Source organism: Manis pentadactyla, chromosome 9 (genome assembly GCF_030020395.1).
Source record: "Manis pentadactyla isolate mManPen7 chromosome 9, mManPen7.hap1, whole genome shotgun sequence".
In the NCBI taxonomy this organism is placed as follows: domain Eukaryota; kingdom Metazoa; phylum Chordata; class Mammalia; order Pholidota; family Manidae; genus Manis; species Manis pentadactyla.
This window is the reverse complement of record NC_080027.1, coordinates 50,701,620-50,726,929: the sequence shown is the minus strand read 5'-3', so window position 1 is coordinate 50,726,929 and position 25,310 is coordinate 50,701,620. Positions and strand designations below refer to the sequence as shown.

General features: G+C 44.8%; 1 protein-coding gene across 10 annotated transcripts in view; it reads left to right on the top strand.

The window, feature by feature from the left end:
• The window catches only part of IRAG1 (inositol 1,4,5-triphosphate receptor associated 1), a 128,302-nt gene that overhangs the window by 36,435 nt on the left and 66,557 nt on the right, over positions 1-25,310 (top strand). For 5 of the 10 annotated variants that reach the window (XM_036918005.2, XM_036918004.2, XM_057507374.1 and 2 more), the window contains exon 2: positions 12,546-12,703. In XM_036918005.2, coding sequence (XP_036773900.2) covers positions 12,546-12,703 — 158 coding nt within the window. Of the gene's footprint in view, positions 1-894; positions 1,014-2,531; positions 2,740-12,545; positions 12,704-25,310 lie in introns of those variants that run through there. The other 5 variants (XM_057507368.1, XM_057507367.1, XM_057507372.1 and 2 more) reach the window with 3 other exon arrangements.

Below are 25,310 nucleotides of genomic sequence, written 5' to 3'. Positions count from 1 at the left end.
GAGCAAGGAGGCAAAGGAAAACACGGGGCTGTTGGAGCCCAGAAGATGGGCATCAGATAGGGAAGTCAGGGCAGGCTTCCCTGTGGAAGTGATATTTGAATTGAACATTAAAGGATGAGCAAGAGTTGTCCAGGGAGTTCTAGACAGGAAATTCCACAGGAACACTCAGAGCCTCAACTAGCATACACTGAAATGAAGACCACTGATACCTAAGTAGTTCATGATCATCAGGTATAAATGGTTCTCTTCAAGAAATTTTTCAGAACACCAAATAGATTTTTTTATCTTTAACAATTCCACTATTTATTTTGCAAGTCCTGCTCATTGTTAAAAAAAAAAAGGAAAAATATAGATGTAAGTATTTAAAGTGTTAAATTGAGTTTATCCATAAGTCCACTTGAAGATAACCACTTTTAACATTTGCATTTTAATCTGGACTTCCCTCCCCTGTGGATAGATATAGCCATGATCTATCTACCCATATTTCACTTAAACTGTTTAAGCTTAAAAATATATACACTTTTTAAATGAAAGTAGAATCATTTGTTTTTTCCCCCAATAAATACGTTGTGAACAGAAATGATTGTGTATAAACCATCAAACCTTTATGCATCTAAATCATGTTGGATATAAATGTTAAAATAGAACTTGCTCTCCTATCTTTTCCAAGGAGCCAGCATTGGAGCTTTGCTTCATTCATGCCCACCAACTTTTGTGCCAGGCTGCAAACCAGGGCTGAGTTCAGGGACTAGGAAGTTGTCTACAAAGATGCACCCAGATTTAATGGCCCCAGAGTCTATGCCAAGCCTAGTGCTTGTTTCTGCTCTTTAGAGTGTGTCTGCCTACATCCTTGTGCTTAGTTATCCTTTCTTGCTTTTAATCTGCTGTGGGAAGGAAAAGCAGAAATCTAAGCCTGTGGAGTGCCTGGGAAGGAGTGCACTGAGCTTGTAAGTGAAGGCCTTCATTGCATGAAGCACAAGTGACATTTGTTATCAATATTCTCTTTCTCAGAGGTGAGTAAAGAACACTTTTTCAATATCTATTATGTATTGGACATATGCCTTATTTAAATCTCTTAGCAACCCTTTGAGAGAAGTATCTTAACCCCATCTTCCAAATGACAGCTTGATCCCAGAGATGTTCATGCTTTGTTGAAGGTCACTGAGCTGTAAAGGCCAGAGCTGGGTGGAACCTGTTCCATTCATTCCCAAGCCCCTGCTGTTTTCTCTATGCCCCATCTCATGCTTGCCACCAAGTCCTAGGCTGGGTTTGGATTGATGACGCATGGCCACTGCACTAGTGAGACTTCAGGGCTCAGCCTCTCGTGAAGAATAAAGCCATAACCAAGCAAAGGGCTGTTTCTTTGGGCAGTAAATCCAGGGTCCAAATAGAAAGGAAAGATTCGTGGAATCACAAACCACCCAGAGAACAGGAGTTGCAGGGAAAGATGCGGGGGTCAGTCTTTAGGGAGAGCCAGTATCTGCTTAGCTTATTGGCTTTCTTAGGCAGTGTTCATAGACAGCATCATCAGACTTGATTTGAACTAGATTAATTAGCAGAAAAAAGCCAGAGCAACATTTTCTAACAGAATAAATCAGAGGTGGCAACTGGTAGCTACAGACCGAATTTTTCCCAGAGTTATGTTTATTTGGCCTGCCTGAGTTTCCCTCATTTTTAGTTAGATTTAACATTTATGAAAAGGAGGATTTCATATTTAAATATCTTGCTTTTCCTGAACAATTGTGAAATATGGCCAAGAAAGGCTGGCATTTTTTCATGACCTCAAAACTGAATAATAATTGCTATCATTAGATGGTGCCTGTCTTCTCTGGTCTTGCCATACTCCGTAACGTAATGAAAGTCTGACAACATATGTGACAATATTATCAATTCCAACCCAGCCCAGGATTTGGCAGCAAGCATAAAATAGGGCACAGAGAGAAGATCAAGGGTTTGGGAGTAAACAGACCAGATTCCAGCCCAGCTCTGGTCTTCATAGCTCATTGTGTCATTCATTCCCCTGCCTAGCCCATGAAGGGTTTGAGTTTGCCACCTCTGCATGAGTCTCATTTTTACAGAAGCTGGTTGCCAATTAAAGCAAAGCCTTGTTAATCTGTTTATTAGCAGTACAGTTTCACTCACTGATTAATTCAACAAATATTTAAAGAGTAGCCATTCTGTGTTTCACCCTGTACTGGATATGGGTCATAAAAATATGAATACTTATTAAAATATCCATAAAAATATGAATAAGGCATAGTCCCTGCTGTTGAGGTGCTCAAATTTTAGTTGAATTGAAGTTTGTGCAAATTCTGGAAGAACAGAGAAGTGTGGTAAACTGAATAATCCTCCCCTGTCCCATGCCAAGATGTCTATGTCCTAATTCCTGGAACCTACAAATACATTGCCTTAAATGGAAAAAGGACCTTTGCAGATAAAATTAAATGAAGGATCCTGGATTATCTGTGTTGGCTCAATGTGATCGCAAAGATCCTTATAAGAAGGAAGCAGGACAGTCAAAGTCAGATGAGAAGGAAATGGGAGGATGGCAGCAGAGGCCAGAGAGGAGAAATGATACTCCATTGCTGCCTTTGAAAATGGAGAAGGGGCCACCGTCCAAGGAATGTAGGCAGCCTCTAGAAGCTGGAAAAACAAGGAAAAGGATTCTCCCCTAAAGCTTGCAGAAGGAACACAGCTCTGCCCACTGAGACTGGTTTTGGAATTCAGACTCCCAGAACTGTAAGATAATAAATTAATGTTGTTTTAAGACATCAAGGTTGTGGTACTTTACACAGCAGCAATAGGCAAATAATAGGGGAAGACCGTAATTTTTTCTGGGGTGACAGAAGAATGGGTTTATGAAGGAAGGGATATTTGAACTGGATCTTGAAGGATGAATAGGAGTTTATCAGGTGTAGAAAGGGGATTGAATGAATCCCAGGCATAGGGAGGAGGATATGTTCAAGGGGTGTGAAAAAGCAATGCATGTTTGGAAGTTGACCTTGGTCCACTGTGTTTGGATCTCACAGTGTACAAAGGCTGAAATAGGAGATGAGGCCAGACAGAGGGGCTGGGATCCTGATGCAGAACTGGTCTCAAGTAAAAAGGAGCACTCCAAGGTTACAAGAAGGGGAAGGATGATCCAATTTATGTTTTAGAGACAACTCTGGCATCCTGTGGAATGTGGCTGGAAGGGGCCAGGCCAGAGATAAGGAGGCCAGTGAGGCTGTTGCAGTGACTCAGATCACAGAGAGCTTTGGCAGGGGTGGTGCCCATGGGAAGGAGGGAAATGATCAAAGACATGTCTGAATTGGAAATGACAGGACTTGGAATCTAATTGAATGTGAAGGATGACAGAGGGAGGAGTTATGGTGACTTCCAGGTATCAACTTGAGTGCCATTCACTAGGGTACAGGAGGAGTGGCCTTGGGGGAGGGCAAGGCCGGGGAGAGGAAGAAACAACGGGTTCTATGTGAAACATGGTAAGTGTGAGGGCGTATGGTATACCAGGGAAGAGTTGTCTAAAAGCAGTTGGCAATCAGATCTCCATAACTTTGCTGTCATGGGGTGATATTAAAGTCACCTGCATTCCTTCTATGCCCTGGCAAGGGTGGGGGCCTGGGACTGAGAGGCTCAATGGTGTGCTGGTAAATGTTTAACAGCCAGCTCTCCGAGGGAAAAAAAGGACTTCATATGTAGCATTTGCTGATTTCTGTGGTATAAATATTCCCATCATGACCAATTTCAAATTAATAACTTGAAGTCATAGAGCATGGAGTTGAAAGTGCACAGTAACATCATTTTATGGTGATTCCCTCATAAAGAGACAGAAGAAACAGCATCCCCTATTTTACTATAGATAATAGTAAAATATAGTAAATAACTAGAATGTGGTTATTTGGGGCATTTATGATCTTTGTTTTCAATGTATTTAATTGTAATTTAAATTTTAATGATGTCTTTTTAATGACCAGATCACAAAATTCTTGACAATTTGCGTAACAATGAAGAAGCTCCAACAAAGTACAGGTTGGAAGGGACAAGAAATCCACCTCCTTCTCAGACAGGCCGGAGGAGTCCCCAGGACATACCTGGAAGAACAGAGCCAGGGCCCAGACCTAGGAGGCGTTTCTTGGTTTTCTATTCTTTCTGATGGCCCCTCGGTGTCCTGGTCAGCTGCACAGACCAGGCACACCGTGCGGTCCTTGACCCCACAATGGTGATTCATGTCACCCGGGAATGAGTGACTCAGGGAAGAGGGTGCTGGATGGCCTAGAAAAAAGAGAACTGGGGCAAGATTTATTTCTGCTGGGAGCTAAATGAAAGCCTCAGATGCTTTTCTGCTGCTCCCAGTGCCTTTGAACTGCCTCTGATTGAGCAATTGCACATATTTCCAAGAAGTGAACATTTTTTTCAAGTGGGCTTATTTTTAAAAAAAGAACTGCTGAAGTGAACAAGCTGGAGAGGAAACCTGGGGAGATGTTCTGGCTTACTTCCTGTCATGGCTGGGGTGGGGGTGAAGGAGTGGGGTAGATGGAGGTCTGGCTCCAGCTTGACCATTTTTCAGGGCTGTAGAGTCTGAATACCAGGAATTTCAGGGTTTATCCAACCCTCCTTTTCCTCCAGAGTGGTATCTAAAGTCCAATGAGCTTCCCAGGTTGTTGGGGTGAGGAGGGTACCCTAGCACTCACTGTCATCTGTCCTGGCCCCCATTTGATTAGATGACCGTCATGCTTTCTGTCAGTAACTTTCTGAATCAGCCCACTTAAGACTCTGTCAGGTCTGGCAACTCTGCTCCTGGCTATACAGAAATGCCTGCACACAGAAACCTCACGAGGATGTCTAAATGACTTAACTATCGAGTCATACCAAATAGCCATTTCCTCTTTTGGGGGTCTCCTCCTCGGAGGTTCTGTCTGGGAAATAGGGTCCAAGACTTCTCTGCTCTTGGATTAAGGGATTTTTTCTACCTCCCCAGGAGGTGCACAGGCCCGTTTCTCAGAGACTCCCCAGAGTCTGCCTCTCATTGTTTCTACTGCACCTGCCCCATAATCTTTTACTTCATGTAGCAGGGGGATTTACCCTTACTAGGATGCTTTTTTCCAAATCATTTTCCTATGCCCCGAGCACTTTCCCTTTCCTTAAGGGCTAGCCCTTTGAACATATAAGGCAGAGTTAGACTCCCTTTTCTTTACCTCCTGTGGCTACACCCCTCCCCAAGGCAATGAGCACAGAATGGCCTCAATGTTTGTGTGAGGAAAGGGCAATGGGGGGGGAAGAGATAAGAGAGGAAGTGAGGGGTCAGCTACTCTTTCAGACCTGCTTTCTCTCTTGTGTGTCCCACACCCCAAGCCCCCACTGAGCTCAGCGGTGCCCCCCCTTGCAGTCTTCCTCTGGGAGTTAACCCAGCCTGTCCCCCTGGATGTGGCTCTGGCACTGGTCTGCACAGATGCTGGCTCCTTCCCAGGGCTAGGATGAGATCTGAGTCAGGGGATGAAGGCACCCCAGCCAACAAAGCAGATAAGAGATCCTAGGACTAGAGAGCATGGCCAGAAAGTACAGACCCCAGAGGGTGTTGGGGACCACTTAGGGCCAGCCTTGAAGCACCACTAGGCCGCAGCCCCTGTGTTCCCAGCCCCTGGGCCAGAGGGATTGTCCTGGGGCAAGAAGTCATCGGGGAAGTCCCTTCCAGTCTCTCATCCTCCCCTCTCTGTTGCTTCTTTCATCTGCCCTCTACATCCCGCCTTTGCTGCCTCAGAACTGACCACAGCACATATCTGGGATAACCACAATACTGTACTCTCTAAACCCATCACCTGCAGCCCTGGCTGCCCAACAGCAGAGTGAACATCAGTATCACCACAGTGCATGGCCCAAAATGGGTTTAATTCCAGCCATGTCTTTTGGCCTTTTACTTATTTGTCAGTACAGAGGGGAGGCCCTAGCCTAGCCAGGACTGTGTCTCCTTTACTTGCAAGAGATAAATCCAGCGACTCTGGTCTCCAGAATGATCAGCAGACTATCTGGGCCTGGTTGGGTTTTGATAATGCCATGGTTCAGAGAACTCAGCTGACCTTTTAAAGAATGGGGAAGGGTCTCATTGAGTACATGCTATGTGCTCAGATACAGCCTTGCTTCTATTTCCTAATTTAATCCTTACCAACCTAAAAGGTAGATAGTGCTACCCACATTTTACAGATGAGGAAATTGAGGCCAGGGGAGACTAATCCAGCAAGAAACAAGCATAGAATTAGAACCTAGTCTGCAAGCTCCAAAGTCCTGTGGCAGCACCCCAAGGTTAGGAAGCAGGAATGGGCTATCCCAAGGTGGACCCCTACTGGGGCTCACTTGTGGGTATAGGACCAAGCTCTGCAGCTGGCCAGGCCCAGGGCCCTGAGAGGTGCCTCTCAGCACTCTGAGCTTATCTCTGATGCCTGTGGTGATTTTCCCAGTGTGTCCAGGACTGCTCGGGCAGGGGGTAGGAAGCATCCTCTCCTCCCATGAGAGGAAGAAAGATCAGGAGGCACTCCCAAAGGATACTTTCTTTCAAAGCATGAACACAATTACTTATTATTTACTAAAAGTAAGCCCTTCAAAATTAGAGACAGAAAGCTAACATATTGTGGGGCCTGGGAAGCAGGGGTTCTAGAACCTTCTGTGCCTCTCACTCACAGGTGTGGCTTTGATTAAGTCCTTGACCCTGTCTATAAGATGGGAGCAGGAGCAGGACTGGCCCTTCTCCAGTGGTCATCCCTGTCACCCTCTGACTTTGCAGAGGGACTAAGAGAGATGTATGTACAGTCACCCCAAACAATTCCCTCCATCAAATTCTTCATCTAGAGATAGCCCAGTGGTATTAATAGCAACCTAATCTCTTTCAAATTCTTTGTGCTGCTAAAATGAAAGCAAAAATTCAAAGCTGAAAGAACAAAAAAACTCCCTTCTGAGAATTCTGAGTCACTCCAGAAAGGTCAGCGGAGTCCAGATTAACCTCTTGTTTCCCAGAAGGGCCTCTGGCTCTTCCCCAGAGCCCAAAGATTAACAGAGAATATGAGAGGCATTTAGCTTGTAGACTGGGTTCTTGGGACACAGTGGTTTCAGAGAGGGATTTGGTTTCTTTGGGCTGGTCTCTAGGCTCTGGGAGAAGCATCCTTAGGGCCATTGTAAGAGGCCACTGCTTGCCAAGAATGCCACTCACGAGCTGGCTGGCTTGGCCTTGCAAGGAGCTGGGGAGTCAGTGAGACCTGCAGCTGACTTCTGGCATTGCCACTCATACATGATATGATGTTGGGCAAGTCTTTGGGCCTCTGTTTCCTCATCTGTAAAATGGGTCTAATCATAATGTTAATAGTAATAGTATTTCTGTTACCCACCTTATAGGGTTGCTGAGAGCACTGAAGGGGATGGTCTATATAAAGGCCTTTGATGAATCATGACTCCTGAAGATGGCCTCCATGGTTGTTCCTGATGATGGTCCCCCATGGCCACACAGGTGGCCCCTAAAACAGGCTACCACCCCTCCCACTGGCTGAGGTGTGCAGGAGGCATTTCACCAGTTGTGGATGGGCATGCCTGTGCCCACATGGCCACTCTATCAGAGCAGTCCTCTCCTCCCTCCCACCATCTCTTCACAACCCACAGGGTCCTACAGTGGCCTTTCCCAATGCAGAGCTATGGTGTTGACCTAACAAGTATGGGACTTTTAGGGGTAAGATGTCAGATGGGCAAACTAAGGACAGTTGTATAAATGGAAGAGTCAGAAGGCAAGTGTGTGAATGGATGAACTGACAGACAGACGAATGGGTAGATTTGCCACCCCACAGTGGGACTCCTGCAACCTCAAATTGTGGACCCACTCCTTTGCCCTGGCCTGATAACCTGCTGCTTCCTCTGTTCTGCTGCAGAACCCCTGGCAGGGGAGGTAAAATAAAGAAGAGAAAGATGATGGGCCTTGGAATCAGACTAGCCTGGGTTATAATCCTTGGCCTGCTACTTATTAGCTGTGTGATCTCAAGCAAGTTGCTGAACCTCTCTCATCTTTAGTTTCTTAATATGCAAAATGGAAATAGTAGAACCCATCTCATGGGGGTTAAACAAGATAGTGCTTGAAGTACACCTAGCATAGTATACAGTACTCAGAAGGCAAACTAGGACTATCTGATGAATGAAAGAATGGAAAAAAGTACATTCATTTGTTTTCTTTTATGAGAATGGCCAGGGACAGATAAAATATTTATATATAGTTTAGGGACTTTTAGAGACTTCGGGCCTTTTCAGTTATACAAATGATTGGACAGATATCCCAACAGAAGCTTAGATAATTTGTGCCAGGTACAAAAGTAACTGGACCCAGTCTAGTTGCATCCCTTCTCTGGACCTCAGTTTTCCTTCCTTGAAAATGGGCCAAGCTGTATGTTGCTTCATTGGCTGTGGGCCGAATGAGTAGAGTTCAAATTGCTGATTGGCTTTTGGCAATGACCCACCTAACCCTTTACTGACCAGGCTGGAGAGGCAGCAACAAGAGCTCTGAAAATGGGTTAAAGAAGGAGCAGCTTGGAGACCAAACATTCCTAAACATTTTTTCCTTTTATGGGTCAGTGCTCTAGATCACCACTTCCTGGAGATTGTATTCCTAACTCTGCTACAATAGATCTGAGTTCTGTGTGCCAGTGAGCTCCAGCGGAACCCAGATATCACCCTGGGGGAGGGACTCTGCTTTTACCTTGCTATTTTAAGCAGTGAATTTATAATAAAGGATCGGAGGGAAAGCAAATGGGGTGAAGCAGCGTGGGAATGGCCTCAGCAGGCAGGACTGCCAGGGCTCTCCCTGAAGAGCTCGAGATCCTGTCTTGTCAAGTGTGGGACCTCAGCCAGCCTCCACTCTGCTTTATCCTGTAGCAGCTGACATCTCTTTGTGCTTGCCTCACTTAATTGGCTTCTGTTTTACTTTGCTTTCTGACCCAGGGACTGACTTCAGGTCTTTCTTGAGGAGCAGGAGGTGGAGGAAAGTGAAAGGTCAGAAAAGAAGATGTTTCAGATGTGACTTTGGAACACTGTGATCCTGAATCCTATGGGATGGGACCATCATGTCTGTGGTGTGTTGTGACTAGGAAGATCCCAGGATTTCAGGGACTCTCAAGATTGAAAAGGCTGCTGAAGTGGATTTAGGAATCCTATGATTCTTGCCCCAGCCTTTACTGGAACTCTTCCAGGAGTCCAGAGCTCATTACCTTAAAGAGAAGCCTGTTTCATCGTCAGGTGGTTTCAACTACTAGAGAGTTTTCCCTTGCCTTGATCTGACCTTTCAGTTATTGGTCATGCATTTATCCTTTGGGGACAACAGAAATACAGAAATGAGTTTCAAATATCTGAGAAGAGATTTTATTTCTCCCCGCACTTTCTCTTCTCCAGGGTAAAGGTCTTTAGTTCTTTAAAGATAAATTCTATCCCTCTGCATGTTGCTTCCCCTTTCTAAATATGCCCCAATTTATCTAAATCCTTCATAGCATTCAGAACACATACATTTCATTGAGATTAAGACATAAAGGAAAGTAGAATGGTCACCTTCCATGTTCTAGAAACCATAGTCTTTTTAAGACAGCCTGCACCTGTCCATACATCACACATCATTTTAAGACGTTTCTTGGGAGATGTAGCCAACTTCCCTTGCAGAATTGGGGTCTGTGGTTATTCTTTTCTACCATTAACCTCTGTTACCATGTAGTTTGCCCAGAGCCAGTGATGTCACTGCTGCTGAAGTCCAAGTAAAGGTGACAGAAATTACTCATCTCTGGGGAAACCTGGTGCTCAATTTATTCATACAGTAAACACTTGATGGTGGGGGACACAGAGTGCCATGGCTCCATAGCTCTTATTCCCAAGAGCCAGATTAAATCTATCCAGTAAAGTTTCACCTCTTCCATTAGGCCTCCAGCTATCCCATTCATAGAAATTCCATTCAGCACTTCTGTGTTCATGGCTCAGCTCAAACACCATTTCTTATGTGGAATCTTTATTAAAACTATATCCCACTTGCCTCAGTTATCATAGTGAAGGACCTTTTCTGGGATCCTGAAACTTCACACTTTCAAAGTATTTACTCCATTATACTATTTTCCTACTGCCTCCCACCACTGGTCTCTGTGCTTTCTGAGAGCCAAGACCACATCTTCAGCATCTTTAAATCACCAACACCTGGTAGTAGGTGTTTGTGGCAAATGAATCACTCAGTTCATGGATGTTCTACTTGAGGTGAGATTTCTTGAGTTGACCAGCAGGGGTCACCCTAACTGTTTCAGAGTTGAAAGGGGCTACCTTTCTATTGCAGAGAGTGACCAAAGTCAAGATGGTGATCACATAGGCCAACCACCAAGGCTGAAGATCAACAAGCATTTTTAAATGAATCTTCTGGTTATCCATAATGAATCAGGCTCTTTGCCTGCCTAGGGAGCTCAGTCAGAGGTGTGTACATTGGGTAGCATTGTCCATCAGAGCTGTGGCTGGTGTCAGATCTGACACTACCTTTAGCATTCTTGCTCTGGGTCCTTTCTGAGCTTTTTCTGGGGACAGAAAGAATATCTAGAATCATGAAAGTGGTGGAGCTTTCTGACTCTTCCTCCTTCAGCCTCTAGCAGTCAGCACCTTGCATATGATCCACGACACAGTAGGTACTATGTTCCTACAGAGTAAATGACAGTGTCTTCTATTCCTGCTGTGCATCCCAGCAGCCCCCTGGCTGTGGCTGAGGACACAGTCTGAGAATAACATCTGCATCCAGTAGTTTTCATCTGTTATCTGATAGAGCTGATTTGAGGTTCTGCAGGTCCTTTCCTACCCCACTAGGAAAAGGGAAGGGAACCTGAAAGAGTATAAGTGTGGGAAGCAGGCAGACAGAGGCCTCTGGACTCTGCCCAAGCTTCCTGGGATGCAGACCTCCATGCAGGTGGCCTCTGGGAGCACCTACTCCATGTTGGGTGGTCTATTTCATTCCATCCTTGGAACAACCCTGCACGGGAGGCATTCTTATCTCTGTTCCCCTAATAAGGAAACCAAGGCTCAGAGGTGAAACCAATGTAAAAGGTCACATAGCTAGTATGGCAGAGTGGGGACTCAAATCCAGGTATATGTTCCAAAGCTTGTGCTCTTTCTACAGTTATCCTGAATGTCCAAGTGGAGACCTGACATTACTGGTCTTAATTTTAAGAGGAAGTAGAGGACCTAGACTCAGTAGTTCAGGTCTGTTAGAGAGATCATGGTCCTAGGCCTCTTGACTGGCAAGACACATGAAAGAGCAACTGGTAGTTACAAGTAACAGTAGTTAGTAGTTAAAAGTTGGTACAAGTAGTTATAAGTTAACCCAACCATAGCTGACTTAAACACTAAAATACGTAATTGTTCATGTAACTGGCCAGCCTAGAAAGAGTTCAGGCTTTAGATGAACTTTTCCATCAAAACTCTAGGTTATTTTCTCTGTATCTTGGCTTTGCCCCCTCTGAGTATGTCAGTTTTATCTTGAGTCTTCTTTCCTCATGGAAACAAAATGGTGGCAGCAGCACCAGGTCTGACATCTGCACACTCCACCACCCAGAAGAGAAAGCACCTGGATCCCAGAACACTGCTGTGTGCTCATTAGCTTAGGCTGGATCTATTACCTATCCCTGAACCAATCACTGGTGAGATAGATGAGATTATGTTTTTGGGGTCAATCCCAGCCAGGCCTCAAGGTTGCTATCCAATGTGGATGGGATAAACCTGGCTTCTGGGAAAGTAATCAGACCTGGGGGTAGGCACTGCACAAGTCACATGAGATCCACCTTAGCTGACCTTCCAGAAACATGGTTTTATCAGGCTGGCAGGACCAATGAGGGCTATCCTTGAGTGAGAGAGCCCATACTAAAGGTCAGAAGAGTTGCTGAAGGGTGTGAGGTCATTCATGGGACAAGAAGTCAGGAAATATTATCCTTCCCTCTTCCCTGACCCAGTCAAGGCTGTGTGGTATACTGGAAGGGAGCCCTAGCCTCAAAATTGGGAAGATCTGGATTTAAATGCTAGTTTTTTTGCATGATTTGGGCAAGTGCTGCCACTCTCAGAAGTGGTTCTTTCATCTATAAAACATGAAAATTAATACCTGTATAAGAGGTCATCACAAGAATTAAATGAGGTGGTGTTGGCAATGCCCCTAGATAGTGCCTGGAACTTAGTAGGTGCTCAATAAATGGTACATGGGTACACATCTGATCCTAATGGAGGTCTGCCATAAGCTATGGCTCTGAGGAGTCTGAAGCACTTTTCTCCCTTCTGGGATAGCTGTGTTTACTTTAAGGACCAAATTAGATGTGAAATCTCTAAGGTCATGTCTAACTTTATAAACAGAGCCAGCGAACAGGAGGAAATGCTATTCCAAATGCCCTCTCCTGGCCTAGTCCAACCTCCGGTGTTGATGCAAACTCAGGCAGGCTCTTTCTGGCTCATAGCTCCTGGAAACGGAACCCTGCTTGGGTCAGGGATAGGAACGGATTTGACTTGTCCTTTTGGCGTCTCCTCAGCCTGCGGAGCCCAGGCCTCTTGGAGCATCTTTGGGGCTGACGCAGAGGAAGTTCCAGGCACACGTGGCCACTCCCGCCAGGAGGCTGCCATGCCCCACATTCCTGAGGATGAGGAGCCCCCCGGAGAGCCACAGGCAGCCCAGAGCCCTGCCAGCCAAGTAAGTGCCCTCCTTGCCTGCAGCTTGCTTGGCTGGGCCCAAGCCAAGCATTTTGGGCTGAGGCCATGGTACCTGGCCTAGCAAGAGTGTTGCTGACAGCCTGTGCAGGCTGCAGTGGGCACCTGGGTAAGGTGTGTGGCTTTACACTGAGGAATAAATACCCAAAGTTCATTGAATTGACTGAGGCCCCCATGAATCCTGAGAGCAGAAACTCCTAGGCTGTGTATGACTGAGGCCTCCTGGAAAGTCAAACCACCCCAAGTAGGTACCCTCCTAGAATGGAGAAAGACCTGGAGAACCATCAGCACAGAAGGCCTAGTCATGTCAGGGTCATGCACCTTGCACCAGCACCAGCAAAAGGTCATTTTTACTGAGTCCACTTAAAATGAAGATCAAAATTTCACAGTTAAAAGTGGAAAAGATTTTCAGCAAAATTGTATTATAAAAAAGGAAATGATGAAGATAGTTAAAGTGTATCGAGATTGTATTATACAAAGAAAATTATGAAAACAAGTTATTTTTAGCTATACCTATCACAAAGTAATATAATATAGAGTATATGCTACTTTTTAGAATGAACAAAGAATTAATCAAGTGTGTGGATTTTGGAGTTGGCGTATTTAATTTCCATACCAACAAAATAATCTGTTCACGTGGACCACATCTTTTACATTTTACTTCATAGCACCTTTATTAAGAGATTCTTTGCTTGATATTTAAGGGCTTCATTCATTTTCCCAAGGACCTCTTCCAGTCCCTCAACATTGAAATCATTCTCTTGTGAAGAAGCTATATTGCCTCATCCTCATGATTTTTTCCTTCATTTTTTAACTGATCCATCTCCGTCTGCTCATCATTGGTCCAAGACCTGGCACATGAAGTTTTCCACTGTTTTCTTTGACTTCATAAGCCTTGCAGTTGGTTTGTACTGAACTTGGACCTCCAGTTACATCCGACAGTCATCCTTGCTGACCTCAGCCAGAAGGGACAGGCACTGGTTAAGTGAGGGAAGAATGTATGAGTGAGCATTAATTTGATAAGTAAGCAGATTAGTGAGTATTTTCATGTTATGATGACATTTATTTTCTTACACATCACAGCTGTGGGAACTTAGATAATAAATACTTAGAAAAGAATCGCCTCTTTTAGCTCCATATCCTCAGTTCGAGGGATCGAGATGGTGCAGAACTTGGCAGCCTTGGGGGGCCCTTGAATTTCTACATGACAGTGCGCCGATCCCCTGTGCCTCTGGCTGCAGGCAGCCAGCTCAGAGTTTTATTGAGTCTCTTCCCCAGGAATATCTTGTGCCTCGATGGGACCTGCTTGTCAGTTGCTTTTAGAGGCTCCAGGTTGCTCCTCTGCCCCTCTGTGCATGACGTCGGGCCCCCCCCAAACTGAGTGCTCTTCTGCTGCCTCTTTCCTGCTGTTGCTCCTCACCAAGCGTGGACACTTTCAATTACCCCAAAGCACTTCTAACAGTGGACTGTGAGGTTTAGCCAACAAAAAGTTGGTTAATCTCCCAATAGCTTGGAGATTACAGAAGGAAAGGACAACACAGAGCAAAACACTCACATCTGGATTCAAATGTGACTGCTTCCTCTCCTCAGGTCATGACTTTCCTGGGTTCTGTCCCAGTAGCATCCCTAATCCCCAGCCCTGGACTATTTCTTGCCATGGTCATTCCTAGCCCCTTCCACTTCACTAACAATGATAATGCCCTTAAGCCAGATTCTGATGCAAAATCTAGGTCTTGATTCCTAGACAGCTCCCCCAAGCAGCTGCCATGCCTTGCGCCCCAAGAAGACAAGTATTCTTTTAAAAAACTAAAAATCAAAGATTGGCAAAGATGCAGCTCCATTCTCAGTAAAGAAATTTTTTACACTGAGTTCTGTTCCTCTTGGTTACAAACCTGTCTAAGTAAAAGATCCTGTAATCCTCTCCTCAGGAGATATAAGGCAAAACAGCACATAAGCCAGTTGGCCTTTCTGACCATCATGACTTCAGATCCCATGTAGGTGCATTCCACTGGATCAGGGTGAATTTCTAGGCATGGCCAAACGGGAGGAGGCATCCATGAGTTCACCACACAGTCAAGGCTCAGGGAGACTTAGTTGAACAGCAGGAGTTCCAGATCCCAGATCCCCACAAGTTCACTCTCCCTATGAGTCAGAACCAGACTTCTATAACATGATGGGGTGGGCCTCCATGGTCTCTGAAGCTCTGTCAAATGCTGTGACTCTGTCTCTGTGCTCATGGGAACTCCATACAATAAAGGACTGTTTGCAGTACCAATAGCCTCTGAATTGCCAGAGCCTGGCTAGAGAAGGATCCATGAGGAAATCAGGTGAGCTGGAGCCAGGATGCTCAAGTCCTGGGAGGGAGGACCATTAGCACAGGACTTAAGAATGTAGACTCAGGAGTAAGACCAAGCTGGGCCTGTGTCACAGCTACTCCACATCCTGGTCAAGAAAACTCACATGAGCCTGTTAACTTGCCTTGGGTTCCTGATCTCTTCCTCAGGGCAAGTGTTAGTGGCTGCCACTCTGTTCAGCTCAGTCTTGAGTGCCTTCTTTGGCCTTGGGGGACCACGGAGCTGGGGCACGTTTGGCCCCAGACTGAAAGCCATGTCATATTTAGTACTGTTTTATTCTCTGCCCTTACTGACAGGTACTAGCCTCCCTTGTTCCCCAGAAGCCCATGGGCATCAACAATGAAGAGTGTCTCCCTACTTACACCCATCAGAAGACTTGCCTTGGGCTTCTCAGGCAGCCACAGTCTCCAGCTGGGCTGGAGGCTCCAGGGGCTGGAGCCCAGGTCCCTAGGAGCAGTGGAAGCTAGACAGCCAGAAAAGCAAGGCTGACCAGGAGGACTCAATTGGAATTCCTGGTGCCGCATGAATTCCCATCCCATGAAGCAGGCAGAGAATAACGCATCCTTTTAGTTGACAGCTGCCCGGGGTCCAGCCCTCCTTCTGGTTCCTCTAGTCCCAACCCTTATTTCCCGTCATCGACACAAGAACGAGCTAAGGCCTACTCACACAAAAACACAAAAGCTGATCCTGTTTTTCTTCCTGTACACACACACACACACACACACACACACACACACACACACACACACACACACACTTTTGAGGTGCCTAATCAGAAGCTGTAATCAAAACCCACAAAGAAATAAAGCTTCTGAACAATGCACTTGGTGAGGCTCTGTCCTGAGCATGTATTTGAGCTGGTCCTTGAACCGGAAGGGCTCAAAGGGATGAGCTTGTAACCAAAAGGTTCAGGCAGCAATAAAAGCTGTCAGGACACAAGCCCACGACTTTAGGGGATCACAGAATGACAGACTGCCAGAGCTAGTAGGGACCTCAAATCAAATCTAAGCCCCTTCCTCCCAGGCCGACAAAGTTCTGAATAGCATGAGTCCTTAGTCACCTCGTTGCTTGTTAAATTCCAGATTCTTCTGCCATCTAGACCTATTGAACCTGAGTCTCCTGGGGTGGGTCTTGGGAATCTGTAGTAGTAGCTCCATAAGTTCCCACCTTTCAAGGAAGTCTTTGCCATGGTTGGCCAGCTCTGCTTCCTGGTCAAGCTGGAGCCTGCCTCCACTGAGACTCTCCCTCAGTTCTACCTCCCACAGCGGCCTGTAGTGGGGGGAAAACCTGCCGATGCAGGAAGGCAGTTTCTGCATCATCCCAAGTTTCTCTTCCAACAGTTCCTCCAGGCTTTGCTCCCATGACAGTATTCAGATCCTCCCCCAGCCCCTCCTCTAGGCATATACCAGCCTGTTTCCCCCTCACCTAGGGGCACCAGACCTGGTCCCAGACCCCAGAGGCAGTGTGACCAGGGCACCAATGATTTCCTGGCCTGTAACCAGCAGCCATGTTAGAAAGTTGACTCACTGGGACAGCATGGCTTCCTCAGAAGTGCCCTGCAAACCTGAGGAGGCAGAGGCTCATTTTAGCTGTAAGAGCTCAATTTTCACTGGCTCTAGCTTCCACCGAGAGACACCCCCCATCCTCCTCTAAGGGTTTCTGGAGGACCCCAGGGGCAGGTCATGTGAACTCTCATAAGAAGACCTCACTTATTTCACTTCTTCTGCTCCAGCATCCCCAGTATACATACAACCCGTGGGACCTCGGAGCTCCACTGTCCACAAAGCTGTTAATAATAAAAGCTAACTACATACCATTTACTAATTTACCATATTTAGTCATTTAACTTCCATTCAACCTTACGAGGTAGGTATCTTCCCCATTCATTCTGAGGAAACTGAGGCACAGAGAAGTAAAACACAGCTTATAAGTGACAGGCCCAGGATTTGAACCCAGGGAGCCTGCTCTGGAGACCACACACTTAGTCTTTATCCTGCCTAAGTACCTGTCTCTGGGATCTTCTGTGAGAGCTCTTCGTGCCTGGGCTGAGGGGACCCAGTCCTGTTCTTCCAAAGTCCTTGTCTGACAGGGCTGACCTGGGCCCTGCAGAACTCATTGTCATGCAAACCGCAAAGCACCACAGCTTGTGGCGCTCTCTTCCCAGATCCCTTCTGCCTGTTGTCCTGTGCCGGCCCTGCCCCATCCTGTGCAATCACCTTCTCCATTCTCCTTCAGCCAGACATGCTTCGATGCACATTGACTCCTAGAAATGCAGACCACCATGCTCTTCAAAATTACTCTCACTCCAGGTTTCCTTAAGTGCCTCCTTTTTATGCACTTTCTGATCCTCTAGACAGAAATTAGAGCTTATCCCTGTTATGTAGCAGTGTCCTCTTGACTTGAGATCACAGCAGCACTCAACTAACCATTGCTGCTCCCACTCCCACCCTCACTTTTTTTTTTTTGGTATCATTAATCTACAATTACATGAGGAACATTATGTTTACTAGACACCCCAATCACCAAGTCCCCCACACAAACCCCATCACACTCACTGTCCATCAGCGTAGTATGATACTATAGAATCACTACTTGTCTTCTCTGTGTTGCACAGCCCTCCCATGACCCCTCCCCCCATTATACATGCTAAGCATAATGCCCCTTTTCTTTTTTCCACACCCTTATGCCTCCCTTCCCACCCATCCTCCCCAGTCCCTTTCCCTTTGGTAACTGTTAGTCCATTCTTGGGTTCTGTGATTCTGCTGCTGTTTTGTTCCTTCAGTTTTTGCTTTGTTCTTATACTCCACATATGAGAGAAGTCATTTGGTACTTGTCTTTCTCTGCCTGGCTTATTTCATTGAGCATAATATCCTGTAGCTCCATCCATGTTGTTGCAAATGGTAGGATTTGTTTTATTCTTATGGCTGAATAATATTCCATTGTGTATATGTACCACATCTTCTTTATCCATTCATCTACTGATGGACACTTAGGTTGCTTCCATTTCTTGGCTATTGTAAATAGTGCTGCAATAAACATAGGGGTGCATCTGTCTTCTTCAAATTGGGCTGCTGTATTCTTAGGGTAAATTCCTAGAAATGGAATTCCTGGGTCAAATGGTATTTCTATTTTGAGCTTTTTGAGGAACCGCCATACTGCTTTCCACAATGGTTGAACTAATTTACCTTCCCACCAGCAGTGTAGGAGAGTTCCCCTTTCTCCATAACCTCGCCAACATTTGTTGTTGTTTGTCTTTTGGATGGTGGCGATCCTTACTGGTGTGAGGTGATATCTCATTGTGGTTTTAATTTGCATTTCTCTGTTGACTAGTGATGTGGAGCATCTTTTCATGTATCTGTTGGCCATCTGAATTTCTTCTTTGGAGAGCTGTCTGTTCAGCTTCTCTGCCCATTTTTTAATGGGATTATTTGCTTTTTGTTTGTTGAGGTGCATGAGCTCTTTATATATTTTAGATGTCAACCCTTTATTGGATTTGTCATTTATGAATATATTCTCCCATACTGTAGGGTACCTTTTTGTTCTATTGATGGTGTCCTTTGCTGTACAGAAGCTTTTCAGCTTGATATAGTCCCACTTGTTCATTTTTGCTTTTGTTTCCCTTGCCTGGGGAGATATGTTCATGAAGAAGTTGCTCATGTTTATGTCCAAGAGATTTTTGCCTATGTTTTTTTCTAAGAGTTTTATGGTTTCATGACTTATATTCAGGTCTTTGATCCATTTTGAATTTACTTTTGTGTATGGGGTTAGACAATGATCCAGTTTCATTCTCTTACATGTAGCTGTCCAGTTTTGCCAACACCAGCTGTTGAAGAGGCTGTCATTTCCCCATTGTATGTCCATGGCTCCTTTATCATATATTAATTGACCATATATGTTTGGGTTAATATCTGGAGTCTCTATTCTGTTCCACTGGTCTGTGGCTCTGTTCTTGTGCCAGTACCATATTGTCTTGATTACTGTGACTTTGTAGTAGAGCTTGAAGTTGGGAAGTGAGATCTCCCATGCTTTTTTCTTCCTTCTCAGGATTGCTTTGGCTATTCAGGGTCTATTGTGGTTCCATATGAATTTTAAAACCATTTGTTCCAGTTCACTGAAGAATGCTGTTGGTATTTTGATAGGGATTGCATTGAATCTGTAGATTGTTTTTGGCAGGATGGCCATTTTGACAATATTAATTCTTCCTAGCCAAGAGCATGGGATGAGTTTCCATTTGTTAGTGTCCTCTTTAATTTCTCTTAAGAGTGTCTTGTAGTTTTCATGGTACAGGTCTTTCACATCCTTGGTTAGGTTTATTCCTAGGTATTTTATTATTTTTGATGCAATTGTGAATTGGATTGTTTTCCTGATTTCTCTTTCTGCTAGTTCATTGTTAGTGTATAGGAAAGCCACAGATTTCTGTGTATTAATTTTGTATCCTGCAACTTTGCTGAATTCCCATATTAGTTCTAGTAGTTTTGCAGTGGAGTCTTTAGGGTTTTTTATGTACAATATCATGTCATCTGCAAATAGTGACAGTTTGACTTCTTCTTTACCAATCTGGATGCCTTGTATTTCTTTGTTTTGTCTGATTGCTGTGGCTAGGACCTCTAGTACTATGTTGAATAACAGTGGGGAGGGTGGGCATCCCTGTCTTGTTCCCGATCTTAGAGGAAAAGCTTTCAGCTTCTTGCTGTTAAGTATGATGTTGGCTGTGGGTTTATCATATATGGCCTTTATTATGTCGAGGTACTTCCCCTCTATACCCATTTTGTTGAGAGTTTTTATCATGAATGGATGCTCCCTCACTTTTTAATTAACTGAAAATCAGATTGGAGTGTGCTCTGGAGAAGCAGCCATCTATGTGTGGCCCCAATAGGAAGGCATCTGCTGGTGGAGCTCTTAGAACCTCTCTGACCATGAAGCTGCTGGGCCTCATCCTCTTTTGGCCCCAAATTGGAAAACATGGTAGCTGTCATCATAATAAATCTGGAATTCTCTCCCTATTTGTGTCAGCATAGTAAGAGACCCATCCTGGCCTGCCATCACTAGACAGTGGGCTGCACTCAGAGCCCATCCTGCTTGGCTGTTCTTTTAAAAGAGAAAGGTATCAAGCTGGGTTCTCCAAGCAGCCAGGCAGTTTCAAAAGGTACAGGAAACTCTCCATAGGAACACCAGGTATAAGAAGTGTGGCAGAGTGGAAAGAGCTGGCCTTCATATCCTTGAATATGACCCTGGATGTGTTACTCATTTTGCCTCAGTTTCCTCATCTATAAGTCAAGCATGACAGTAATAGCCACTAACAACAGTGAGCCTTTAAGGAACCCTTACTGTGCTCTTGGCCCTGTGCTAGGCTTGTTGTATAATTTATCTCATTTAATTTTCAAAATACCTCTTTGAAGTAGGTGTTTTTGTTATTTCCATTTACATATGAAGACTTTAAGCCCAGAAAAGTATTATGTACTAGGTACACAGCTCAGTGGTTGAGACTAGATTCAAACCCAGGCAGCTTGACTTTAATTACCAGAATCATATATATAAAATGCTAAGCAAAATACTCATTATAGTAGGTGCTCAGTGCCTAAAACAGCACAAAACAGTTTACAAAAAGTTTTCACATGCATTATTGCATTTGATCTTCTAACACCACTGTGTGGACAGAGATTACCATCCTCAGGGAATTGGAAGTTCAGAGCAGTTATGTATCATATCCAAATGCAGGGAAAGACACTAACACATGGGGCTCCTGTTGTGTTCTAGGCTAAACTCTTCACACTCATTATCTCAGACAACCTTTGTAATGTCATATAGGTTAGAAATGACTATACCTGTTTTACAGATTAGGAGCTAAGGCTTGGAGAAGTTAAGCCAGTTGTCCAAAGTCACATAAAAAGGAAGTAGCAAGGTCTGGATCCATTGCCTCGTGGCAATAAGCTGAGGAAACTGGACTAGAATTTTTTTTACCTTCTTTTTAGTCTGATAGTATCTTATTATATGGCAATAGAGTTTGTTTGAACACATAGGGAAGACACAACTATTCACTTACATATGGTTGGTACTCAATAAATATGGAATTGAGTTCAACTTAATAAGTGTTTATTGAATTCATTCAACAAATGTTTGTTGAGCACCAACTAACCAAGTTCCCACTCCCAGGAAGTTCACTTCCCTGGTGGATTTGCAATGGAATGACAATTCTCTCTGATTTCATTCGCTCTCACATTCTCTTATAACTCTCTCTGATTGGCAATTGGGGGATTCTTGTTCTATGCCATCCCAGGAATGTCTAGAGCTTAACAGAATGCTTTACTCTGTAAGGCAGATTACCAGCATTTCTCTCAATTTTATCTCCCCTTGGCTGTTCAGGCCCTGTCTTCACTGGTTAGCAGACTGGTGTTCTGTCTACTCTTCCCTAAAGGAACCCTTGGAAATGCATGCTTCCCCTACTGGGAAAAAAAGGTTTAGGATCCAAAGAATCAGTTATCAGTCAGTAAAGAGAGGAAGACATAATAGATAATGCATGTTAAACACTTGGAACCTGGTGATTTGAGGAACCACACCCCCCCTCAACTCCTCTAGTGAAAACCTTCATACCATGCTTTTTATGTGACGGTCTCTGCTCTAGGTTTTGCATGTAGTCCCTTACAAGAATTCTAAGGGGTAGGTTCTCCCATTTTACAGATGAGAAAACTGAGGAAGGTAAGAACACTGCAATCACTAGAAATCAGGCAGTATCTTGAATGTTCGAGTTGAGGATCTTGAATTCATCCTCTCTGACCTCATTTCCACTTATCTCATCATACCCTTTGTAAGAATAGCCTCAATTAAGGTCTTCAATGAAATACCATCAAACAAATTATCAGTGAAGTATTAGGATCTGATGTACAAGATACTGAAGACATCTACGTGGTCTCCCCCCTCCAAGGTAGATATTATTATCTCTATTTTATAGAAGAAGAAGAAACAGAGTCTCTGCAAGGATATATAATTGTCAAAGGTCACATAGTTGTGTCATAGTTGAGCAGAGATTCCAGCCCATTTCCTGATGAGGCATTCCTGCCAGCTTTGTGTCTTCCCTGACCCCACCCAGCCACAAAGCCCGAGTCCTGGACACCAGGGGTGTCCTGGGCATCAGAAGCAGGTACTTGATGCCCCAACCTCTACGATAAAGATTGGAAAGGGTAAGAGGACAGTTGCAACAGGATGGTTTCTAGTGTTGTGGTCACAGAGTAAGGACTATGAAGTTATAGCTGTGAAAGTGCCTAGAACAAAGCAGAATGTGTTTAGAAATGTTGCTCATTACAGATGGTCAGGGATGTAAATTACAATGATTTGTCCTTATTTCTAATTGTGAGCAATGGAGTAGCTTTTTATTTTTTTGTTTCTCTGATTTCCCTGTCAGACTGCATGTGAGCTACTTAGGGTTAAGGACTGTATCTTTCACATGTGTATCTCTTGTTCTCATCATAGGCTCTAGCATGTGATGGGAACTCAGGAAATGATGGATAGATGGATAGATGATGGATGGATGGATGGATGGATGGATGAATGGGAGGGTAGAGGGATGGGTAAGTGGATGGATGGATGGATAGATAGGTGGATGAGCAGAATAGTGAATGGGTGGATGGTTATGTGACTGGGTAGTGGATAACTGGCTGGCTGGATGACCAAATGTCTGAATTGAAAGGAGGAAGAAATGGATGGAGGAACTGTGTTAGGAAAATAGAGAGGAGGAGAGAAGATAATGATGGATGAATGGTTGGCTGGCTGGGTGATACACTCTCCATGAAGGCTATAGACATGGTGTGCACTTCCACACTCCTGAAGTCCATTAGCATGAGAGTAAAAACAGCGTTGAAGAAGGCAGAATAATCCAGTGATTGTGGTCCCTGGCTTCTAGGAAGAGAGTGGACAATGAGTCTACCAATGGCAGGTTCGGGACGTACAGGGGGATTCACAGGATGGGGAGTCTTTGGGGAGCCAGGGAACTGGTCCTCACCATTTGGCAGGGAGGAGCCCCTCCAGCAGACCTCAGCAGAGGTATTTCTGCTCTCTCCCATGCTCTTAGGACTTGCTGCTGGAAAAATCATTTTCTTGTAAGTCCCCAGAGAGTCCTTTTATCCTATCAAAAGAGCACTAACTCCCCTTTGTGGCCAGGGCGCCTTTCCACAGAGGCTGTCCCTGTTTGCCTTTCAGCCCATGACAGTGGGCCCTGGGGATACAGCCACCACAAGGTCCGACCTCTACTGCCACCCTCTTCCTCCTCATTATTATTGTGCTATCTTGTCTAATCCTTAAAACAAGCCTGGAAAATGGGGATTGTCAGCTCCAAATCATATTTGAGAACACAAAACTCAGAAAAGTTAAGTAAAGTGCTTAGGTCACTCTGGTGGGACTCTAGTCTAGGCCTCCCACACTTAGCTGCCTCATACTGCCTTCCAGTAGGGCCCTTCATTCCCATGCTACCTGCCAGGGCTCAAGTGCAGGAGCTTAACTCCACTCTCATCTGGCCTGGGGCTGGGGCTGGGGCTCCAGCTGTTGCTTAGAGCTTCCTAACCCAGGTTTAGTCATGTGACATTGGGGAAAGGAAGACAATATTCCCGTCTTTGACACTGGCCTATATTTAACCCTGTGCCCAGGCAGTTAGGAAACTTGTGCATTCCTGGAACTTTATGAGTGAAATAAACATTTAACTGTTTCTATAAGGTTTATTTAAGGAGAACAAAATGTGACTTGCTGGTTTATTATAGGGTGAGCTTGCCAGGAGATGGCCCAGCCCCCCAGTGCTCAGCTTACTCCAGGGAAGGGAAATGGATCTCTGGGGAGGCTGGACCCCGGGAAAGGTAAGGGGCTGCCCCTGCTATCTTTCCTCAAGCCTGGAGCTGGTTCAAGGGCTTCCTGGAGGAAAGGGACTGTGAGGGAGAGTGCAGCTTGGAAGAATAAGAGAGGAGTGTCAGAGGCCCTCAGGACACCAGGGGAGGCGATAGCAGTGGGAACAACTGTAAGAATAGTGAGGTGTGGTAGGAAGGTCTACAGGCCTGGTATTTAGTCTCTTCCACTATATAAGAGCTGCACAGCCCAGGACAAGAACATTTCTTCATTGGTAAGGTGGATTGAAATGGGAAAAAAGAGGTGAGAAAAGAAATGAATCAGTCACCTACTCCACACTCAGGGCCTTCACTTTGCTCCTCTCAATTCCTCTTCACAATCCTATGAGGTCAGGAGGTATAATCATCCCCAATTTGTAGATGGGTATTGTGAGCATCATTTGCAGAGTTGCCAAGAAAAATAAATGAGAAACGCATGGGAAGTGTCTGGAACAGGGCCTCACATGCAGTAGGTCTGAGTAAGTGTCACTTTTGTCTACCCACGTTTGTTCCTTTGCTTCTCATGTCTATAACCAACAGAAAGCAGACATATTTGATCTAATAAACTGATGATAAGAAAGGGAGTGGAGCCAGGTGGAGGTGGCCTGGGAGGTGGGCTTCTCCCGGAGTCACTGATAACAGACTCACATGGTCAGTGTCCCAGGGGAGATGCTCTGTGGTTCCATGACCAGACCAGCAAGGCCCTCCTAATTTAACTCCAAATGACTCAAAACTAAGAACAACAATCTCCTCAAAACCAAGTTCCAGAGCAATTAATTTAGTGCCAAAGGTTAGAATAATAGAACATCTGACATTTATTGAACACTTCCTAGGTGCCAAGTACCCTTTCAAGAGCTGTCCATCTGGATGGAGCTGCCAGATTTAGCAAATGAAAATATAGTTGTACCCATGCAATATTTGGGACCTGCTTATACTAAAAATTTATTCATTGTTTATTGAAATTCAAATATAAATGGATATCCTCTATTTTATCTGGCAATCCTATTTCTATATCAACCTGTTTCTTATAAATACCCTGTGAGATTGCTATTTTACAGATGAGGTAACTGAGGCACAGAGAGGCAAGATAACTTTGCAAAGGTCACACAGTAAGCAAGAAGCTGTATCATGAATTAGTGTGGCTCCTGAGCCTGGGGCTCTTGAAGTCCCAAAGCCAGTAAGTAACTTCTTGGCAGACTCTATTTTAGATACACTGTCTTACAAGCTTTCTTGAGGCACTGCCTTCTGTATGGTAGCTCAGAATAAGAGCAGGAATGGGTATTTACACTGTATGAAAACCTGGTGGAATTCACTCCACAAGGCCCCTGGAATTATCCCAAGTCTCTCCTAGATGACCATTTCCCCAGTACCT